This window comes from Pocillopora damicornis, chromosome 10 (genome assembly GCF_964200805.1).
Source record: "Pocillopora damicornis chromosome 10, jaPocDami1.2, whole genome shotgun sequence".
Classification (NCBI taxonomy): Eukaryota; Metazoa; Cnidaria; class Anthozoa; order Scleractinia; family Pocilloporidae; genus Pocillopora; species Pocillopora damicornis.
In genome coordinates, this window is record NC_142679.1 from 22,158,942 (window position 1) to 22,179,100 (window position 20,159).

Genomic DNA, 20,159 nt, shown 5'->3' on the forward strand with positions numbered 1-20,159 from the left:
TCACCAATACACAACCTGATTAGAGGGGAAGCGGCGGGAAAAAAAATACAATATCCAATTAAAAAGATACTTCGGCGGTCACGGAATATCGTAAGATGTTTGACACTCGCTAACATCATGGTTCTACCCTTTAGGATATATGATAAATAACAACCGAAAAACAGCAGATCATTCGCAATGGTCAGCTAAAAAGAATCTTCTTTACCACAAATGAAACATCAATAGCGTAAGGACGGCGAAGAGTCCTAGACGTTCAACCTTTCTCGGTAATACTGGATAATTACTTCGATAACTGTTTTAGTTAATTACTTGGAGATGCCGAGTAACAGATGTCGTACTCAGACACGAGAGCAACCAGGATGATGGAAGACGATAACAATACGATTGATACGGGTTAAACGAGAAACGGGAAAATTGCGTCAAAACAGAACATTCTCACATTCTAAATTCCAATTCGACGTGGAAACAGTGGACAAGAAAAGCCACCCCGTGGAGTGTCTACTGCTGACTCCCAGTTTTAATACAAAGTTAAAAAGATCAAACTGCCACTCCTATTTCAGTTACTCGTTATGAGAGCTCCGTCGAGAATTCTTCACTATTAGGCACTTGGTCTGAATTTTTCGAGATCGTTATTAGCAATTCATGTTAGTCATCTCGACCTTTTCCTTTTTTTGTTCCCCCTTGGTTTATAATTACCTCGTTTGTGTTTGTCTATCTTAACGAAAAAAATACATATTTTTCTGATTCAAGTTTAACACAAAATTATTGTTTCTGGTTAACTTCATTACAACAGGTGCAAGCCCTGGCACCAAGAACAGTCATGAAACTGGAATTCGCCTCATAAATCAAACTATGTCTGAATGGAAAAGCCGCGATGGCTATAATTGAAGACTTCACAACTACACAAATAAAATTACTCCATAATTTAATTTTTAATTATGTTTAAAAACATAAACGTTTTCTATCATATTTTTTTCTGGAAGAGAATTCCGGTTTTTTCCCCACAAAATATCGATCGCCTTTGTTCCCTAAGAGGCCTAAACCTTCAACACTTCTGTCCCGATGCTACTCAAGGGAAAGAGACTAACTCCATCATTGCAATCCTAAAATAATTCTCAATGTTAGAAGTATAAAGAAACATCTTGATTTGGGTTTAAACTCGCCCCGCCTGCAGCAACGAGTGCAGTCCCACAAATTCCTCCGTGAATTTACCGTCGAGTGTCTTGGTGGCTCGCCAGTACAACTGACCTACATTGTCTGGCTTTCCACCAGGGTGTAGGAGTTCCAGGCGAATATAATCCACCCACAAATCTGAGGAAAATAAGAAACACACGTATGAATTATTGTAACAAGACCAGGTCGAGTCCAATCAAGCCTGTAATCATACGAGTGATTCCCAAAATTTCAAGACCGCGAAGCGGTAGTCCGACTTTGTTAATCAAGAGTAATATTACAGACAGATTTGGTCGGCAAAAAGTCTTAATAACAATTAATCACAAACATGACAAATTTGAGACACAAAATACCCATCAGTGAAGCGTAGTCATAAATAAAAACATAACTGTTAACCTCTCTCCACGAAAAAACGAACCTATCAGTCTAAATAAACATGTGGAGAGATAACAAACATAGTCCAGAAGCACTCCGGCTCTTAAAAGACGCCTTCACTGTCCAAGTGCCCACATCAGCCAACTGATAGCCAATCACGTTCAAGAATTTTGATGTATGCGTTGGGCCTCGGTAAGAGGTTCCAGTCCCAGCCAGTTCCGAAAAAGGAACTATGTGGTCACACTTTCAGGCGTTTAATGCGGAAAAAAATATTTTGTAATAAAAGAAAAATACACAACAATATGAGCCCAATCTCGAATTAACCATCTTATACTTGCTTCCTGAGTTTAGGTTCATTTTCGAAACTATTATGAGTAGATAATTTTTTCATGGAAAATGCACCAACTGCCTCTGTACCCACTCGAAGCAAAGTCCTTAAGTCTCTGTTTCCCAAACAGCTTGTCAGCTCCCACTTGACAAAAGATATAAATTTTTTAGCATGCAACGCCATGAATAGCTCCTTTAAGTAATTTTGCGCAATTTCTTTTAGTTGACATCTGAATCTTTCTCAATCTTGAATAAAAGAAAAAGCAGAGTAAGCAACTTAGATTAAATTACCAACCAACGTAAATTTTACGAACACCAACATGATTTCAATCAGTGGATTAAACCTATTATTTTCTCCTATTAAAAAGGACCAAGTCATGCTAAAACAATTTAAGTGTTCAAAGTTAATCTGCTTTGCTGAAAAGGAAATCTATCAGGCTAGTTTGCTCTAAGACTTCTTATCTAATGGTGCTGTGTTCTGTTCACGGTCTTCACATGGAAACTTTTTCGACTTTGCATTGAATATTACATACTGGCTAACTTCCATCCCGATGAGATTTTTTAAAGCCATTTATCTTTATCCACAATGTTTGTTTTTAATTCATTGGTATAGAACTCTAGGAAACCCCACTAGGAGGGAGGTTGATTTAAACGAGTATTTTCATTACTGTTCTTAATTTTAATCCATCACACAGATAGCTAAAAGTCGGAACTGCTGAAATTTTAATTAAATAAAACAGGCTAAGAAAATGTGGATGCAATAAATTGACAACGTAAAAAAGAAACTGACGCCATTGTAACGCTAAATTTAATCAATCTTTAATCAATGAAACGATGTTTGGAGGTTGACACGACGAGGCGCTTTAAAAGATCAGCAGACTTAAAACACTGAGATAATCGGATTTAAACTGAGGATAAAAAGCCGTAGAAAGAGTCAAATACCGCAACGAAAAAAGTTCGAGCAATTGAAACAGTCGTTTGCAGTCTGTTAAGGAAATGTTTGTCGAATGTTAATAGCTTGCAGAGCCGGGTACCATGGTCTATCCACTACTTTCTGAGTTCACAATTTACATCACAAACCTTATGGAAACCGTTCAATGAAAATAAGATTAAATAATAATAACAATGAACAAAATAAACCAGTCACAACATCCGTAGCAAGGAGACTGAGCTATATACTTATAAGACACGATAAGTAGTATTCGATCTCCCTCTTGTGAAGCCTTGTGAACTTTAGACTAAGAGACGATGAAACAGTCACAATGCTGTACTTTCTACCAAAACTCTACATTTCACAGCATAAAAACGTGATAAAACCTAGAGATCATAAGATACAGTACCACTGCGTGTAATGAATGCGTGTAATGAGACAAAAAGACTGCATTCTGAATTAGTCTTAAGATTACTTGGTGGGTTCCTTGTGAATTGATAGTGTGTGTGTCAAGACGAAAAGATTAACTTGCACCGCTTCAGCTCTCAAAACTTCCTTGAAACGTTTCTGCTTTGAATTCGTCTGTAATTTTTCCGCCGCATGAGCGAAACTCTGCTGGGTTCTTGTTGAATTCAAGTTTCAAATAGTTTTTTAACTGCCAAGAGCCAGCTCCAAACGTGAAATGAGTAGTTTGCATCTAATCTATTCAGTGACTTGGAAACAGATTACTATGGATACAACTCTAGTTTCCCTCACATGACAATTGCGAATGAAAATTAACTGAAATCACTTCCCTTTTGACCACTACGGATAATTTTTTTATCAAAAAAATGAATGTAATTTTTAGAATTACCGTGGAGGGCCGCGACTGCGTTTCACTCCAATAACTGAATTAAAAAGAGCTTTGAAATTAATGAATAAAAAACAAATAATCCTATTTATGGACTTTAAAATTTAGGGAACATTTTGATCGAATTGTATTTTTAAACGTTCTAAGGTTTTTTCAACATCTACATTTTATTAAAAAGCTGGATGACTGAATGAGAGAACGCTGACCTCGTTTCTACTCTACAAAGATTCTGAAACGTCATATTTTCTTTCACTGAAGCATTTCTGTGGATTAGACATATTGGCGCGTTGCATGCATGCATGCAGAGTAATAATAATTTTATTGACTTCTAAGGCGCAAATTCTATATATATACATTCAAATGCGAAACAGAGACTAGACAGGAAGCCAAGTATGCAATATGCCGGCCGACACATGCACAATATAATTAGACCATATAAATTCCATTCCAAGCTAAAACGACTAGGTCTAGAATGCCGAATTGCACTAAAAATATATCACGTAGGAGGCTTTGCTGCGTTGATAACCATTAACTTAACAGAGTCAGGAGGGAGATAAACAAAACAGAAAAATTACATCTCTTTCTCTTAGCTAGCATCTCCAGGCACTTGCTACAAACAGCCCCTCTCTACACTGACGAGAAGAAGCAGAGAAAAGCCGAAGCCCTACGCCCGCCTTTAAACAGAAAATGCAAGCTGTGAGCGCCTCACAACTAAACCACAACTACGAACAAAAGAGACAAGTGTCTAGACACCTGAAGGCCGGCGCAAAAGCATAACAAGGGAGTGACGAAAATGTTCGTCAGCAAAGGAAATTTATAGCAGACACAGGCAAATCGATGCTAACTCAAAATAATTAAATCGATAAAAATGTTCGTCGGCAAAGGAAGTCGAAAAACCTTTCGAGAAAATACGACACTAAGTATAACAATATGTTCTTCTCGTCAAGAGAACATCACGTTCTCCTACAGCACACACAAATGAAACTCCAACCTCCCTACCAAAGTCTAACTCTGGTGAGAAAGTATCAGTTACTGCGCATGTTCAATGTATCGCTGTCCTTTTGCTAAGATCTGCCGTACTTACCAGGATAGGAAGAACCAAACTGATCTACGGCTGCTTCATACAAATCACGAATACGCTTCGCACTCGGCTCAACCTGAGCAACCAAGTAAAGTAAGCTTAGTAGACTGCACGACGTTCCGACATGCGCACGAACAAAACATACTCCAGTACCTTGGCAATACAAGTTATTTCCTATTAGTATCATATCAACGTTTAACTAACAAAGGTTTATTTAATGAAAATCCTGCCATACGACCGTCCCGTCGACACGGCCAGTTTTACATGCCTTGATCGATAAATGAAAGTGTAGATTCAGTTGTTCATTATTTCAAGACGTTATCAATCAGTCCGATGGTCGTCTTAGCTAGGCAAGGTTCCATTTTTACTTAAACTACGCTTTGCTAAACGTTTGGCTGAACTTCAAACGATTAGAAGGCGGATTTTTCAAACGACGATTAATCTTCGGCCCTTAATGTCAAAACGATTACAAGATGTATAAAAAAATGATGCAGGTTCAAGCTTGAAGAAGCCGGGCGCTTTCGCACAAGTATTCGGTCACATATTTTTTGTGCTTTCACTATTTCAGCACCTTTTGCGTTAGAACTTGTCGAGTATAAAACGTCATCCTCTCCCCAGGATTTTGTCAGGATCACGAAATTGAGGATCATTCAAAACGACGGACCATTCAACAGATACTATTTTTGTCTGTAACGATTTAACATCGCTTACCTGTGTTAACTCGAGGTCGATACACTTTCGAAAGAAAGAAATTGTATAAGGTCGCTCTTGAATCAGTCTGAAGGGGAAAGGCGAAAAGACCGGTTACACTTGATTATTCATAATTGTATGACGGTATACAGCTGTTGCCCAGAAGTACTGGTACATATCCATGCTTTGTTATAAGGAGGAACTTAAACATGAGGAGAAGGTAGAGATCGTCAGAAATTTGAAAATGAGCTTATAGTGAACAAGAAAATTAAGTTAGCGAAGTAGCACAGAATTGTTTGTCATCATTGAACACAGTTAATAAGTGTAATTATTTCACCTTTTGTAGAGTTTCCTCGCTTTCTTGATCCCTTTTGTGCTCGAGGTCCACTCGACATATTTGTATTTCGTTTCGATCTGTACGTCAGCACAGGATTGCAATGACAGCTGTAATAAGACATAATAACGAGAGGAAACACAAAAAAAACTTTAGTTTCTTTGAAATATATTGATGCAGTTTTAAAACCGAAAAGTTGGCAGAATCCCACCATTTCAGCGTGTTTAGTAATTTTAGTTAACATTATTGTGCAACTATTGAAAGATGAGGGTAACTCACTTCAAAGACAGATTCCACCTCATCCGGATTATTTTCAATACACCACTCAATCCAGAGATTCCAAAGAAATAACGAATCCTGCATCAGGAGAAAACCGTGAGAAAACAGTGTGTGAGAATATTCAAGGACACTGCACCATCGATGATCTCGGGAAAAAAAAGACAGTTCAAGCGATACACTGAGATATGCACTTGTGTTGATTCACTATTGCACCTTTGACCAATGCTTCGCTTAAATGCATTTTGTTCTGAAATAAGCCAACCGCTATAAAGGATTTGTGGACTCCGTAGTAACACACGTAGTGATGCAGATATCAAGGAATTTCCTAGTTCACTTCAGTTTTCTTACCTTGGAATCTACGCACTGCAGAGCTGTAGAAAATTCATTTTGAATGTCCTTTATTTTGCCTGTGAATAAAAAGTAAAACCCCAATTGTGATCATTAACCCTTCCCTTACGTAATGCTGTGGGACAATTAAAAGAAAGTACAGACTTTCTATGAATAGAAGCCAACACCTGCAATATGCTGGTAACGCAAAAGAAACTGAATAAACATGTCCACGAGCCAAATACATGAACCTTGTACATCGATAGCCTGCAAGCAAGCTTTCCAAGGGTCCTAGGAGTGGGAGTGATGTATAAGAACGGAATCTCTCCCTGCTTCTCTTCTCCTTCTTTCCAACAAACCACAAGAGAGCTTGCTGGCAGGCTAATGCATGCACACAACTGTGGGTTACTTTTGAGTGCTTCACAATGCACTGCATGATTACCTTCCATGGCATTTAAATGTTCATTGTGTAGAAGGAAAACTTATAATTGTATTAAGCAATCGATTCACATAACCTTACCCTTGTTCAGCAGTTTAAGTCTCAAGTACTTGCTCCACAAACTCGCTGATGTTTTAAAATGTTTAGTTGCCTTTTTACAAACCAATAAGGCTTTCTTTGACTGATCTCTTTGAAGCAGGAGGTCAACCTGTATTGTATGCAAGGTACATGTACTGCTTTCAATTTTACAGTTATTTCACCTGGGATCTTGATTAGTATGCAAGGAACTTGTCACCCTTCATTAGCAGGCAAGTAGAATACTAAATACTTAAGTGTTCCTTTAATTGGCTACCATGGCAATTTTGAAAGGCTGATAAGTACATGTAAGTACTAATGTACCATGGGAAAAAATGTCCAGTTCTTGTGGAAAAAAAAAAAAAAAAATGAAATGTGAACTGTTCAAATTCCCATAGTAGGGAATTATGTACATGTAGGTATGCATTTTCAGCTTCATGTATAAGTCAACAAAATATACCAACAACAGTGAGTTCTTTCAAAATGACACTCCTCTAGCTTGGGCTGAAGTGAGATTTTTTTTCTTCCAAAAACAATGTACATGTACATTCACAATGGCAGCAAAAAAGAGCACAAAGGCTCTCTTTACATTGCCCACATCTAATTGGACAGTTGGGGGACTCACCCATGTTTTGTAGAGATCCTCACTGACACAATTTGCTTTTTCAGCCTCAGAAAATAAGCACAAAACATTTTGCTCTTGTTGCTACAGAACAAAAAGCAGAACAAAAAATATTTAGAAAGACTGTTGGTGTTAGTGCGTATACGGTAGGACTGAATAACTTGCCATTTTAACCTACAATTAAATGGAAAGAATCTTATAGTTATGTACTTACCTCTTTAGCTTGCTCAAGAGAAGAATCAGTAAGTAGCTCCATACAGGTAGTAATATATAACTCCCACATTTTATCTAGTTGAAAAAAAAAACAACAACAACAACTGCAAAATCAAATAGTTGACAAAAAGTTGATGCGTAAATCAACTAAAACATGGCCATAATATAACTGTAAATCTTAATTCACATCATATTACAAAGGCAAAACAAAAACAAAGTGATGAAAAAACAAATAAAAGTGGAAAAGTTAAGGACTGAAGGAACACGCACCTTAAGAAAAATAATGGTCAATTATTGCTTTTAGGGAGAAAAATAGTTTACCATAAAACATGCAAACTATTGATCATTTATGGATGCTTAGCTCACCAGTTTGAACTTGTCCTACTGCCTGGTGAAACAACTTGTTCATTTCCACCAGAAGCTCTGACCACTGGCTATCTGTAGATGAAGTTCGCACATTTAAGTACATAGTTTTTTCTTAAATCTACCCTGCTGTAAACGATGATTAAACACAAGAACAATTTTATCCTTATCGTTAAATATGACTATGAAACAGTCCATCAAATTATCCACCAGAATTCCCACCTAGAGTACATTTACAGTACAATTTTAGTTGATTCGTGAAATTACTTAATTAACTTATATTTTCAAACTTGATCAAAACACTGAGTGATAGTCTTAATATCAACACCTGTAATAACAGCTGTTCCTTTCTTTACTTTGGCTTTAGCTTCATCAATGGCTCGATGTGCTACCAAATTCCACACCTCCTCAGATTCAGGAAAATGTTTTATTAAGCTAAAATGATAAAAGGAAGCACTAAGTTAAATTTTAAAACATATTTTAAACATTTTGCTCTGTAACTTCACTTGGAAAACAAAAACATTTTAAAAATAGGAGTATTCTAATTTCCTTTAGCACTGATGCAAAAGGTTCCTTGCAGTTCAGCTCCAAGAGAAGAATTGCCAGCCAAGGAAGGCTCTATCATACAAACATGTATCTGAGACATAACTGACAAGAGTCTTCAAATCCAGTGTACACTACATATGTTATTTCCAATAATCCATGTTATCACTATCACCTTCATAAACCATGTCAAATCAGGACTGCAAAAGTGATGAGTACATTCTTAACACTGACAATACCTTTCATATATCATATCACAGCCATGTTCCGTGTTTTCAAAGAGGCGATAAATTTCTATAAAGGATATTCGGAACTTTATATCATCTGCAATGTACAAAAAAAAAATGTGGTGTCATCAAGTTGTATATAATTTTTCAGACACAAAACACACATGGTGTACCTAAGAGTGCTGGCAAGTACATGCATTGAAATAAAAGTAACTACACGTACAGTATAAAGCACTGGTTAAGTAACAGTTGATTATGTTCTAATGTACAGTGTAAAGACACTGTGGCTTACATTTATTAGCACAACAAATATTACCTGGCACAGCCTCTATTGCCTTTTTGTAGACAATTTCAGGAACTTTTCCAGCAAGAAATTCCGCAGTCACTTCTTCTTCCTGGAAAATAAAAAAAATAGGGAAATCAGAGCCAAGAAATATAATGAAACAGAGCACGTACAGTACATCTACAAAACCACTCAAGTTTCTTTTCAAGAATATTGACACTGTTAAGAACATACAAGTTGGTCTACAGAAACAATAGAATTCAGCAGTCTTCCATTAACTAAGTGGAAAACAAGTTAGTCAATCATGCAAACTTCATCTGAGTCAACATACCTGGGAATCTTCTCCTCCACTCATTCCAAGAACTTTTCTTCTATTATGAATCTGACAAAAACAGAATTGTATGCATGTACTTGTATTGCGCAAAATTCTAATTTCTTTGCGCATTATAATTTGTGACGTAACAGATATAATTGTTAAGATTTTCTATCGCTTGACAGTGTTATGGACACCTAGAACCAATGTCTTCGATCCGTATCGTATCGTACCGTAACCCTTATTTATTGCAATAAAATATCGAGGTTTGGAACCTTTGGTATACTTAATGTCCTAACACACCGTCACATTCGAAATCCATTGAGACGTGAACACGAAGATAATGGATCCAGAAAAAGCGAAAACAGACCGGAAGAATGCCAGAACAATCTTCACAAGGAAAAGGAATGAGCTGCTGAGATCTGTCCGCGACAGAAGAATAGCAGATGTGATTGAAGACGATTATGCTGAGCTCGTCAAAGCATGGAAGGAATTAGAAGGTAAACACAACGCCTATATAGAGCTCCTGAAGGATGACGAGATGAACACAGCAGAAAATTGGCTCGAAGAGCTACAAAACCTCTACACGGACGCGAGAAATTTAAAATTTGAATACATAGAAAATGAAACAAGAGCGCGTGCAGAAAAAGAACGCGACGAATCCGCAAGCAAAGAAAAGGAATGCATTCTCAACAAAAGGAACACTGCGCGCGCAGTCTTTGATGCCTTATATGGTAATGCTTCCCATACGATGGAAAACGAAAAGGTTACAACGACGCACATGAAAAGCTTGCAAAGTCAGCTTGAAGAGGCTTTTGTCGACTGTAAACAAAAACACGAAAAGTTAATCGAGCTCATTGATAAAGACTCCGCAGAACAAGAATTGGGGTGGATTTTTGACGTTCAACAGCGCTACAGTGAAATTTCAGAATTAATGGAAACCCGCGTCGATGAAAATGAAAGCAAAACCTTCATCAAATCCAATGACAGAGCAACCCTTAAGCTTACCACTGATGCCATGAAACCTAACAATATTCACCTAGAGAAGATCAAAATGCCGAGATTTGATGGCGAGTTAAGAGATTACCCCCAATTCAAACGAGACTTCGAGAAACAAGTTATGCCCAATTTGAATATTAATACCGCGCCTTATACGCTAAGATCCTGCTTAGGAATGGAACCCCTTGCTCATGTAAAAAGCGTAGACGACGACATCCAAGCAATGTGGGAGCGACTAGACTCCAAATACGGCGATCCTGCAAAAGTCGCTGATGCCATCATCAATTCCATTCAGAATGTTAAATGTATTAAGGAAGGTGAGCACAAAAAGTTCATTCAATTCGTCAATGTCATTGAAGAAGGCTATCGCGATCTATGCAACCTAAAATTGGAGAAAGAGATAACTACAACTAGCTCGATCAGCATCATTGAGAAACGATTACCCCCTGACGTAATGAAAGAATGGGCGAGATTAGTCAGCAACGACACGAGCACCATTGATAAAACTGATAAGTTTCCAAGTCTATTGAGATTTCTACTGAACCTGAAGAGAGCTCTTGAATACCAGAACGCAGAGTTACGCCTGAGCAGTGAAAAAATTAAGGGTTCCGTGAATCATACTGACAGGAAAGATGACAATCCAGTTGAACAACAACGAAATACCAAACAAAACAGGCAATGCCTCATTCACGAAAATGGTAACCACTGGACAAGTGAGTGCCGAGTATACCTCTCCAAACCGATTGAGGAAAAGGAGAAGATTGTCAAGGAGAAGGGTGCTTGCTGGTCGTGTTTGAGACGTGGACATCGCTCGCAACAATGTCGAAGCAAACGAATCTGCAATGTCAATAATTGCAAAAGAACACATCACAGTACACTGCATCAAGAGAAGAAAGAAGAGCCCTCGCCCAAACAAGAAGAAACGCCACCTTCAGTTTCTGGCACGGCGAGTGTATGCGACAGCACTGACGTTGACACCTGTTTACTTCAGATACAGAAAATACGAAGTCCAAAAGGTTGGGTTAATGTCTTGTGGGATAATGGAGCATCCCTTTCCTTTATTACAAATGCAAAAGCAGAGGCAGAGAAACTGAGAGGAACCAAAGTTCAGCTATCTCTGGTTAAGGTTGGAGGAGAGAATGAAGCCCTGATTTCATACAAGTACAAACTTCCTCTATTTGACCTACAAGGCAATCGGATTTACTTTGACGTGTACGGGATAGACAAAATCACTTCAGACATCCAGAACGTTAAGATAGACGGGATTGCAAAACACTTCAATAACATACCAAAAGAAGATCTTGTTCGACCCACTGGTACCGTCGATGTTTTAATAGGCTATGAATACGCCAACTATCATCCTCAGAAGGAGAAGAACGTCGACCACCTCCTACTCCTAAAGAACCGTTTCGGTAGATGCCTTGGCGGGACACATTCTTCAATCAAGAATATGAATGAAGAGCAACCTCTTAGAAACATCAGAGCTCATCATGTACGAGCAGTAAGAATCGAAGATTTCTACAACATCGAGAATCTCGGGATCAATTGCAATCCGCGCTGTGGAGGCTGCAAATGTGGCAAATGTTCAGTCGGAAGTAAAAACTACAGCATCAAAGAGGAGAGGGAATTAGCACTAATCGACAAGAATTTGAAATACGACGAAGAAAATAAGGTATGGATTGCCGGGTATCCATGGATCAGAGACCCTTATGAACTTCCTGACAACAAGCGCGTAGCATTCAGCATGCTCATGTCAACTGAAAGGCGACTCATGAAAAATAAAGCTCACGCTGACGTCTATCAAAAGCAAATAGAAGATATGATTGCTAGAGGTGTAGCAAGAAAACTCTCCCAGGATGAGTTACAAAGCTATAAAGGACCAATCCACTACATTTCTCACCACGAAGTCCTGAAACCTGAGTCAAAATCGACCCCCGTGAGAATCGTCTTCAACAGTAGTGCGAATTATATGGGACACGTCCTAAATGAGTATTGGGCCAAGGGTCCAGACTTACTGAACGAATTACTAGGAATCCTGATACGATTCAGAGAAAATGAAATCGCCATCATCGGAGACGTAAAGAAGATGTATCATACTGTCAGAACTCAAGAAATTGATCACCATACTCATCGCTTCCTATGGCGTGACTTCAATACAAGTCAACATCCCAATACATACATCATTCAAAGGGTTTCCTTTGGAGATCGCCCCTCTGGGACCATAGCGACACTGGCATTACGCAAGACAGCAGAGCGACTCAAACAGCAATACCCTGAGGCAGCAAACGTAATAATCAATAACACCTACATGGATGACCTTATCGAAAGTGTTCCTACGCTGAAAGACGCCAAAAAACTTGCCTCAGACATGGAGAAAGTTCTGATCACAGGAGGATTCCAGATTAAAGAGTGGATGTATTCCTATAACGCAAGCCATGTTCAATCAATCCTACCAGTTACACCCAACACAGCGACGGAAAAGGTCCTTGGTGTCGAATGGAATACTAACCAGGATGAACTTTGCTTCAAGGTCAAGCTAAATTTACAAGGCAAAATGAAGAAGAAGAATCCCAAGCCCATCGCTTGTGACGCTTTAACAAAAAGGAAGATCTTGTCACAAGTGAACAGCATATACGATCCACTCGGACTAGCAGGACCAGTTACTGTCAAAGCTAAGATCCTCGTGAGACAACTATGGATAAGTGACCTCACCCTCGACTGGGATGATCCTCTACCATCAGATCACACGAAAGACTGGATGATTTTCTTCGATGATCTGCCAGGAATGAATGAAGTGAAAATAAGAAGATGCATGAAAGCTCCTAATACCGTAGGAAATCCTATCCTCATCATTTTCTCTGACGGGTCGACAAACGCGTATGGCGCATGCGCAAATGCTAGATGGAAACTGACAACAGGAGAATTTGATAGTCATCTCATCATATCTAAAAACCGCTTAACACCTGTAAAGAAAATATCCATCGATCGTATCGAACTTTGCGGAGCTGTACTAAGCAGCAGATTGAAAACAACTATAACATCCCACTGTAGATACAAGTTTGAAAGAATCATCTATATTGTAGACTCGCAGATTGTCCATGCCATGATCCAGAAGGAGAACTATGGTTACAACACATTCGCAGCCGTTCGGGTGGGAGAAATCCAAGAAAACACAGATCCCGAAAACTGGTATTGGACAGAGAGCAAAAATAACATCGCCGACTGGCTGACCCGCGGAAAGAAGTCAAATGAAATTGGCATGTACACTTTGTGGCAAAAAGGACCGGATTTCCTGAAGCTACCTGAATCTGCATGGCCAATCACACGTACTTATACACAACAGCATGCAAACGTAATCTCACATACCAAACCAGATGAAGCTGTAAACGATTCACTCGCAAAACGAATAAACATTGATAGGTTCTCAACCTACAATAAGCTTATCCATACAACCGCTCGAATTCTAGCAATGTATAATAAGACACACAAGATGACATTTAAAAATGCCTCAAGACCGCTCACACCAGATGATATCTCGAAAGCAGAAACATTTTGGATTCATGAAGCTCAAAAATCAATGCAACGTGACATAGATAAAGGGAAATACAAACGACTTTGTCCAAGGAGACGTGATGATGGCATATACGTCGTAGGTGGCCGCGGTGAGAGATGGATCGAGATGAGTTATAACAAAACCGAGGTAATACTTCTGCCATATCAACATCGCCTCTCACGCCTTTATGCTGAGCATATTCACAGAAGAGGCCATCTCGGATTCCTCGCGACGGCCAGCAAGGTGAGATCAAGATTTTGGATCACGAAGTTGTTGAAACTAACCAAATCCATCAAATACAACTGCATTATCTGTAGAAAGCTTGAAAGAAAACCAGAAGAACAAATTATGGGAAAACTCCCAATAGAGAGGCTGAAACCCGCACCCCCGTGGAATTCCACTGCGATTGATTATTTCGGACCCTTCAAGATTAAAGACGAAGTCAAGAAAAGAACATTTGGAAAGGGATATGGAGTACTGTTCAACTGCATGGGAACCAGAGCTGTCCATATCGACATAGCTCCTGATTACAGTACTGACAAATTCCTAATGGTACTAAGAAGATTTGTATCGATCAGAGGATACCCTTCCAAATTGTATTCTGACAATGGCAGCCAATTAGTAGCAGCAAGAGCCGAGCTAAAGAAAGTCATCAACGACTTAGATAAGAAACAGCTATTAGAGTTCGGAGTAATGGAAGGATTTGAATGGAAGTTCTCATCAGCAGATGCCCCCTGGCAAAACGGTGTATCGGAAGCACTTATTAAATCCGTGAAAAAAGCAATCACATTAGCTATTGGTGAAAGCGTTCTAACCTTCTCCGAGTTACAAACCATTTGTTACGAAGCGGCAAATCTTGTAAATGAACGACCAATCGGCCGACATCCTACATCAACAGATGATACCTATCTTTGTCCCAATGACCTCCTCCTTGGTAGAGCAACATCAAGAGTACCAAGTGGACCTTTCAAAGAGCCGTCCAACATCAAACAGCGCTTTGAACTTGTACAACAACTAACTGATTCATTTTGGCGGAAATGGACTCGAGACTACTTTCCAAGCTTATTAGTCCAACAAAAATGGCACACGGCCCAGAGAAACCTTGAAATTGATGACATTGTTCTTATCCAAGATTCTAACGCGAAAAGAGGACAATGGAAACTTGGGAAAATATCAAAAGTTTACAAAGGGGAAGACGGGAAGGTCAGACGAGCCCTCGTCGAATATAAAAATCCCAAGCCTGGCGAAAAAGTGACCGAATACAAAGGGAAAGGCTTTACAACTATCGAACGACCAGTTAACAAGCTGATAACTATCCTACCTGCATCAGAACACAAATGAACTATCTCAAAACATTTTGGCAATAATAACTCTGAACTATTATGTGTAATTCTGAAATGATTTTTACCGAAAACTTTAAACAGTCTGTAATTGCCGGCGGGGAGTGTATTGCGCAAAATTCTAATTTCTTTGCGCATTATAATTTGTGACGTAACAGATATAATTGTTAAGATTTTCTATCGCTTGACAGTGTTATGGACACCTAGAACCAATGTCTTCGATCCGTATCGTATCGTACCGTAACCCTTATTTATTGCAATAAAATATCGAGGTTTGGAACCTTTGGTATACTTAATGTCCTAACACACCGTCACAGTACTGTACCAATAAAGTGTGACAGAAATGTACTAACTTAACAAAATCAAACTGAACTACTTTAAAGCCAGCCAGGGAAATAATCTAACTTACACTGAAAACTCTTGAAAACATCTTTAGACTAAAAAAAAAAAATCTTAATTGACTTACTTTTTCCACATGAAGAAGTTCCATTCTGAAATACTGCAAGACAAAATTTCATAATAAGAAATATTGTACCATTGGTTTGTAACTAACTACAAGTGTTACAGTATCTCTGGCTTATCTTACCTCCAGCCATAGTTGCTGAGAAGAAGAGTTTACCCTCAGACCTCTTTGTAGTAAAGATCTGCTGTTAGGAATGTTCTTGTTTTCTTCAAACTCCCACTTAGCTGCCATTATCCACAGACCTGAAAGTACATTGTATAATAAATAATGTCTTGTACCAAAAAGATGGAAATACAGGATTGAGAAGAAAACTGCGCCACAGGTTTTACTGATTTCATTACAATTACCCAGTAAATAATAAGGAACATGGCATCTTTTCCTATAATGGATGCTGGTCCATCACAGGCTACCCAAAACCTCCTGAGCATTTCATGAGGTCTTACTGATAGGTCTGTGGTACCTAGCTGATTTATATTCATGGATAGAGGGAAGTGTCTTGTCTAACAATGCATTACAATGATCCAGCTTTGGCTCCAGAGTCAGCTAATGAGCCACTGTGACTCCCTCAAATTGAGAATGGTCTTTAAACATTGACGACAACTGAACATATCACATAATTTAAGTTCAATTTAAATCAATCTCACATAACCAAGCCTTATTATGAAAAATATTCAGTAAATCTGAAAGTTTATAACAAATGAGTAGTTAACATACTTGGCTTGTCTGGATGATATTGCAAGAGTTTGGCAAATACTTTTCCAAGAATTTTTAAACTTCCCTGAAAGAAGAAATAGTATTACAAATACATGTACATGTAAATGTAGTGACTATGCAGGCAGTTAAATCCTGACATCTAAAATACGGCTACAAAGGAGACTACAATGGTATGACAAAGCAAACATTCAGTTCTCAGAAGAAGGCCACAGAGCTTAAACAGAGCTGAACATGAGTTTACTGTAGCCATGAAACCCTTTTAACTGTTAAATTCCCACAAGAGATTAGCATGTAACTTCTCCCAATAATATTCATACATCAACCTGCACACAGGTAATAAGAACACTCAAACTAATCAGGTAGAATTTGCCATCTTGATCCAACACCAAATTCTCATAGCTACTTTTAAAGGAGATGTGTTACAGCTAGAGGGGAGAATTAACAATCAGATCTTGGGACTTAAAAGGGTTAAACTAAATTGTATAGCAGCCATAAAAATCAATAACAAGTTAAGTCTATTCGTACCATGTGTTTGCAAAATTCAATGTACTGGATCCAGAGCTCGATGTCTCCCTAAAGGATCAGGGCATTATTAAACACTCGATACTATTTTACAACTAAAGAAATTCATAATAATTTTTTTTTGACAGGTGTGGGATGAAAAATGAAAACCTGAGTTTAGCATGAAAACTTCAAGCAAAGACCTTCCAACTTCTGTCAACTCAGCTACAGAGAATTTATCAACAATGTAAACTACAGGCATGAAAGGATCCTGAGAAATGTACTAACACCTAAATCATTTATATATACAGTTGTATGTAGCTGGTCTTGCTGTGATCAATATTCTAAGATAGGTTAAAAGTTAGAGTGTTAGTTAGTTAGAATCGCCTTATTGCGAATATGTTACTTTTATTCACAATGTGCCTTGAAAGACAGGTTGCTCAAATTTACCCCATTACAACTTACCACAAACTTCTTTAAGGCATTCTGAAAAGCAAAACAAGATATGTGTGTTTAATTTTTGTACAAGTGAACTGAATCATGAAATCTAATTTTTAGATAAGAAAAAAACTGGTCAAACTTATTGGGAGGATTAAGACATTGGGTCAAATTCATCTTCTATCTACAGGTGTACATGTATTATGCAGGCTGTAGTCCTTGTCTACAGAATGAAGCTATTTTTGAAAGGAGGTGCTGAGGGATTAGGAGGCTTAGGAAATAATAATTCAAAACTAATTCTGTAGGTGATTTAACTGAGCTGAACCAACCTCATTTAAAACTGAGATGCATTAATAACTCAAACTGCCTCGCTTAAAAAACTAAAAAAAATCCTGTTTACAAACATAGAAATTTCTAAGAATAATCATAGTATACCTTATAGAGATTGTAGTAAGGATATCAACATTCTTTACCTGAAACAGATTGTGTATTTTTTTCATTGTTGCATATTCTGCTTGTAAATTCCTTTTTATGCCAAGTCTCTGCAAAACAAAAATAAATGAATTTCTACACTTGAAGATTTCAGTAAATTTAATTGAAAAATACTGCACTGCAGATAAATATCTCACCGACTTCCTCTTTTTCTTCAACTTATCCAGGTTAATTTCACACTATAAGTAAAAGAAAACAAATTCATTAAATGTTCGAACCAAGAATCTGTAAGCCTTGATCATTAGAATGGGAATCTCATCAGTGGAATATAACAGCTTTTGTTATAGATGTACTACAGTAGGTGATCACGGTTCTGTATGTACCTGCATATATTTTAAGAAGTCTGACTTCTGAACGATTCTTTTTTGCAGACGGTATTCATAGTCTCGTCTCTTACGTACAATGGTCCTGTATCGTGGTAAATGACATTAAATCAGTAATAATTATGACTTTAATAGACCAAAACCATCTTTAATACATGTAAGAAAATTTAGTTGGGTTTTACTCTTGGTCATTTGTTAGACGTTAAGAACGTTTTTTTACAAAATTGCAACTATTGAATCCTGGTGCCCAACTTCTGAGATGACACGGATTATCAAGAAATTAATGTTTCTTAGCTTAGCTACATAAGAGGCATGCAGCTTAAGGACAGAACAACTGTGCATCCACAGTCGACGAATCATGACTAAGTAACACGAGTAAATGAAAGTTAAGAACGAGTTAAAAACAGTCGATACTATTTATTTTCAATGCAATGCAAGTAAGTAGCAGGTATGAGTTCTACAGTTCAGCTGTTAAAAACATGTTCTCCACCAAAAGACGAGTAAACAGCTGTAAACTTTACTCACCTGATTTCATCACTTGAAAACACTCCCATTCGTTCCATTTCCTCAAGTTCTGGCAACATACCCTCGAGATTTTGCTGAACGTACTCTGCCATAGTGGAACTTTTGAGTAACGAGAGAAAAAGCTATAGATTTTCGAAGAAAAGTCTCGACAAAGCAGCACGCTTCTTTCGTCCACCATGTGCATGCGCTGACAAGTTTGCGATGATCATGACCTGTTACATGAAGCCCTGTTAGGTCTATTGAGAAATTCTTCTCATCACAGGCAACCCAAGCTTACGTCTTGTGTGACTTAGTGTTAGGTTACGAGAGGAACCGTTGAACACGTTATAAGGAATAGTATGGTGAACGAAATATGGTCGATTTACAACGATATATATTAAAAAATATGAAAATTTTTGCAGTAAAATCAATAGAACTTACTCACATATTGTGTGTCCGCTGTGGTTTCTGGCGATTTCTGCCGTTTAAAGCTTGCTTTTCCATCACTGTTATTCCTATTATACTTCGTCTTTTGACAGGAATAACAGTGGTGGAAAAGCAAGCTTAAAACAGCAGAAATCGCCCGAAACTACAATGGACGCACAGGATGTGAGTAATTTTTATTGATTTTACGTGTAAAATGTTCACATTTCGAAATATTTATCGTTCTAAATCGACCATACTTCGTTCCCCTTACTATTCCTTATAACGTGTTCAAATTCTCAACGGTTCATCTCGTACCTCAACACTGAGTCATACAACGCGTGACGCTTTCAATTATTTGCTTTTTCTCGAGACGTGAGCTTGGGCTGCCTGTACTCTCCTCAAGTTATTACGACAATTACACGTTCCAATTTATGACCCTCCACAGGATTCTAGGGAATAAGGTGAACGCACGCGCACGGTACGCTCGCATGCTGAAACAAAAGAACTAGCTTTTAACACGTTAGCTGCGTGTTTGTCACTTGCCTCATTAACTTCGCAGTTACTGCCTTGCTTCGCACGGTAGAAACAAAGGAATGTGTAAAGATCTTGCTTGCAACTTTGCACAATATAACGCGGTAACACGCCTCTTAAAGTTGAAGTTGCTTTCAACATGAACATGTACGTCCTAAGATGTAAGGCTTTTTAGCTCACCGATACGCCCGGCCGATACGATACCCAATATCCAGTGCAACTTGGGTCGCTAAATCGCCAAACATAAAGGAATATCTCGACTTGTTGTCCATCATTTAAAACTTTGTTTGAGTTTTTACCTTCATTTTCGAATTCCTCATTTTCTTAAAACAGCTTGCAAAACGCGGTCGTGATCATCTTCCTCTTCTACTGTCTGGCGCTAAAACAATCTTCTGACAGGGATTCTAAATATTTTTTGCCGGTTAGAATG

The 20,159-nt window shown here is 38.2% G+C and overlaps 2 protein-coding genes across 2 annotated transcripts; one reads left to right on the top strand and one right to left on the bottom strand.

Moving 5' to 3' along the window:
* Window positions 1-908: 908 nt before the first annotated feature.
* On the bottom strand, window positions 909-19,007 carry LOC113671537 (U3 small nucleolar RNA-associated protein 6 homolog). The gene is made up of 23 exons (XM_027187757.2): window positions 18,794-19,007; window positions 18,269-18,353; window positions 18,083-18,124; window positions 17,927-17,995; window positions 17,481-17,501; window positions 17,040-17,087; window positions 16,515-16,578; window positions 15,924-16,042; window positions 15,804-15,836; window positions 9,464-9,514; window positions 9,166-9,244; window positions 8,862-8,946; window positions 8,408-8,514; window positions 8,083-8,154; window positions 7,718-7,791; window positions 7,507-7,587; window positions 6,888-7,014; window positions 6,389-6,447; window positions 6,041-6,118; window positions 5,765-5,871; window positions 5,449-5,515; window positions 4,741-4,813; window positions 909-1,311 (listed from the first exon to the last, which is right to left on the bottom strand). The coding sequence occupies exons 1-23, from the start codon at window positions 18,883-18,885 to the stop codon at window positions 1,154-1,156; spliced, it is 1,791 nt and encodes a 596-aa protein (XP_027043558.2). The 5' UTR covers window positions 18,886-19,007; the 3' UTR covers window positions 909-1,153.
* On the top strand, window positions 9,549-15,660 carry LOC149039413 (uncharacterized). Its single transcript, XM_089185502.1, has one exon. The coding sequence runs from the start codon at window positions 9,789-9,791 to the stop codon at window positions 15,336-15,338; it is 5,550 nt and encodes a 1,849-aa protein (XP_089041628.1). The 5' UTR covers window positions 9,549-9,788; the 3' UTR covers window positions 15,339-15,660.
* Window positions 19,008-20,159: the final 1,152 nt, after the last annotated feature.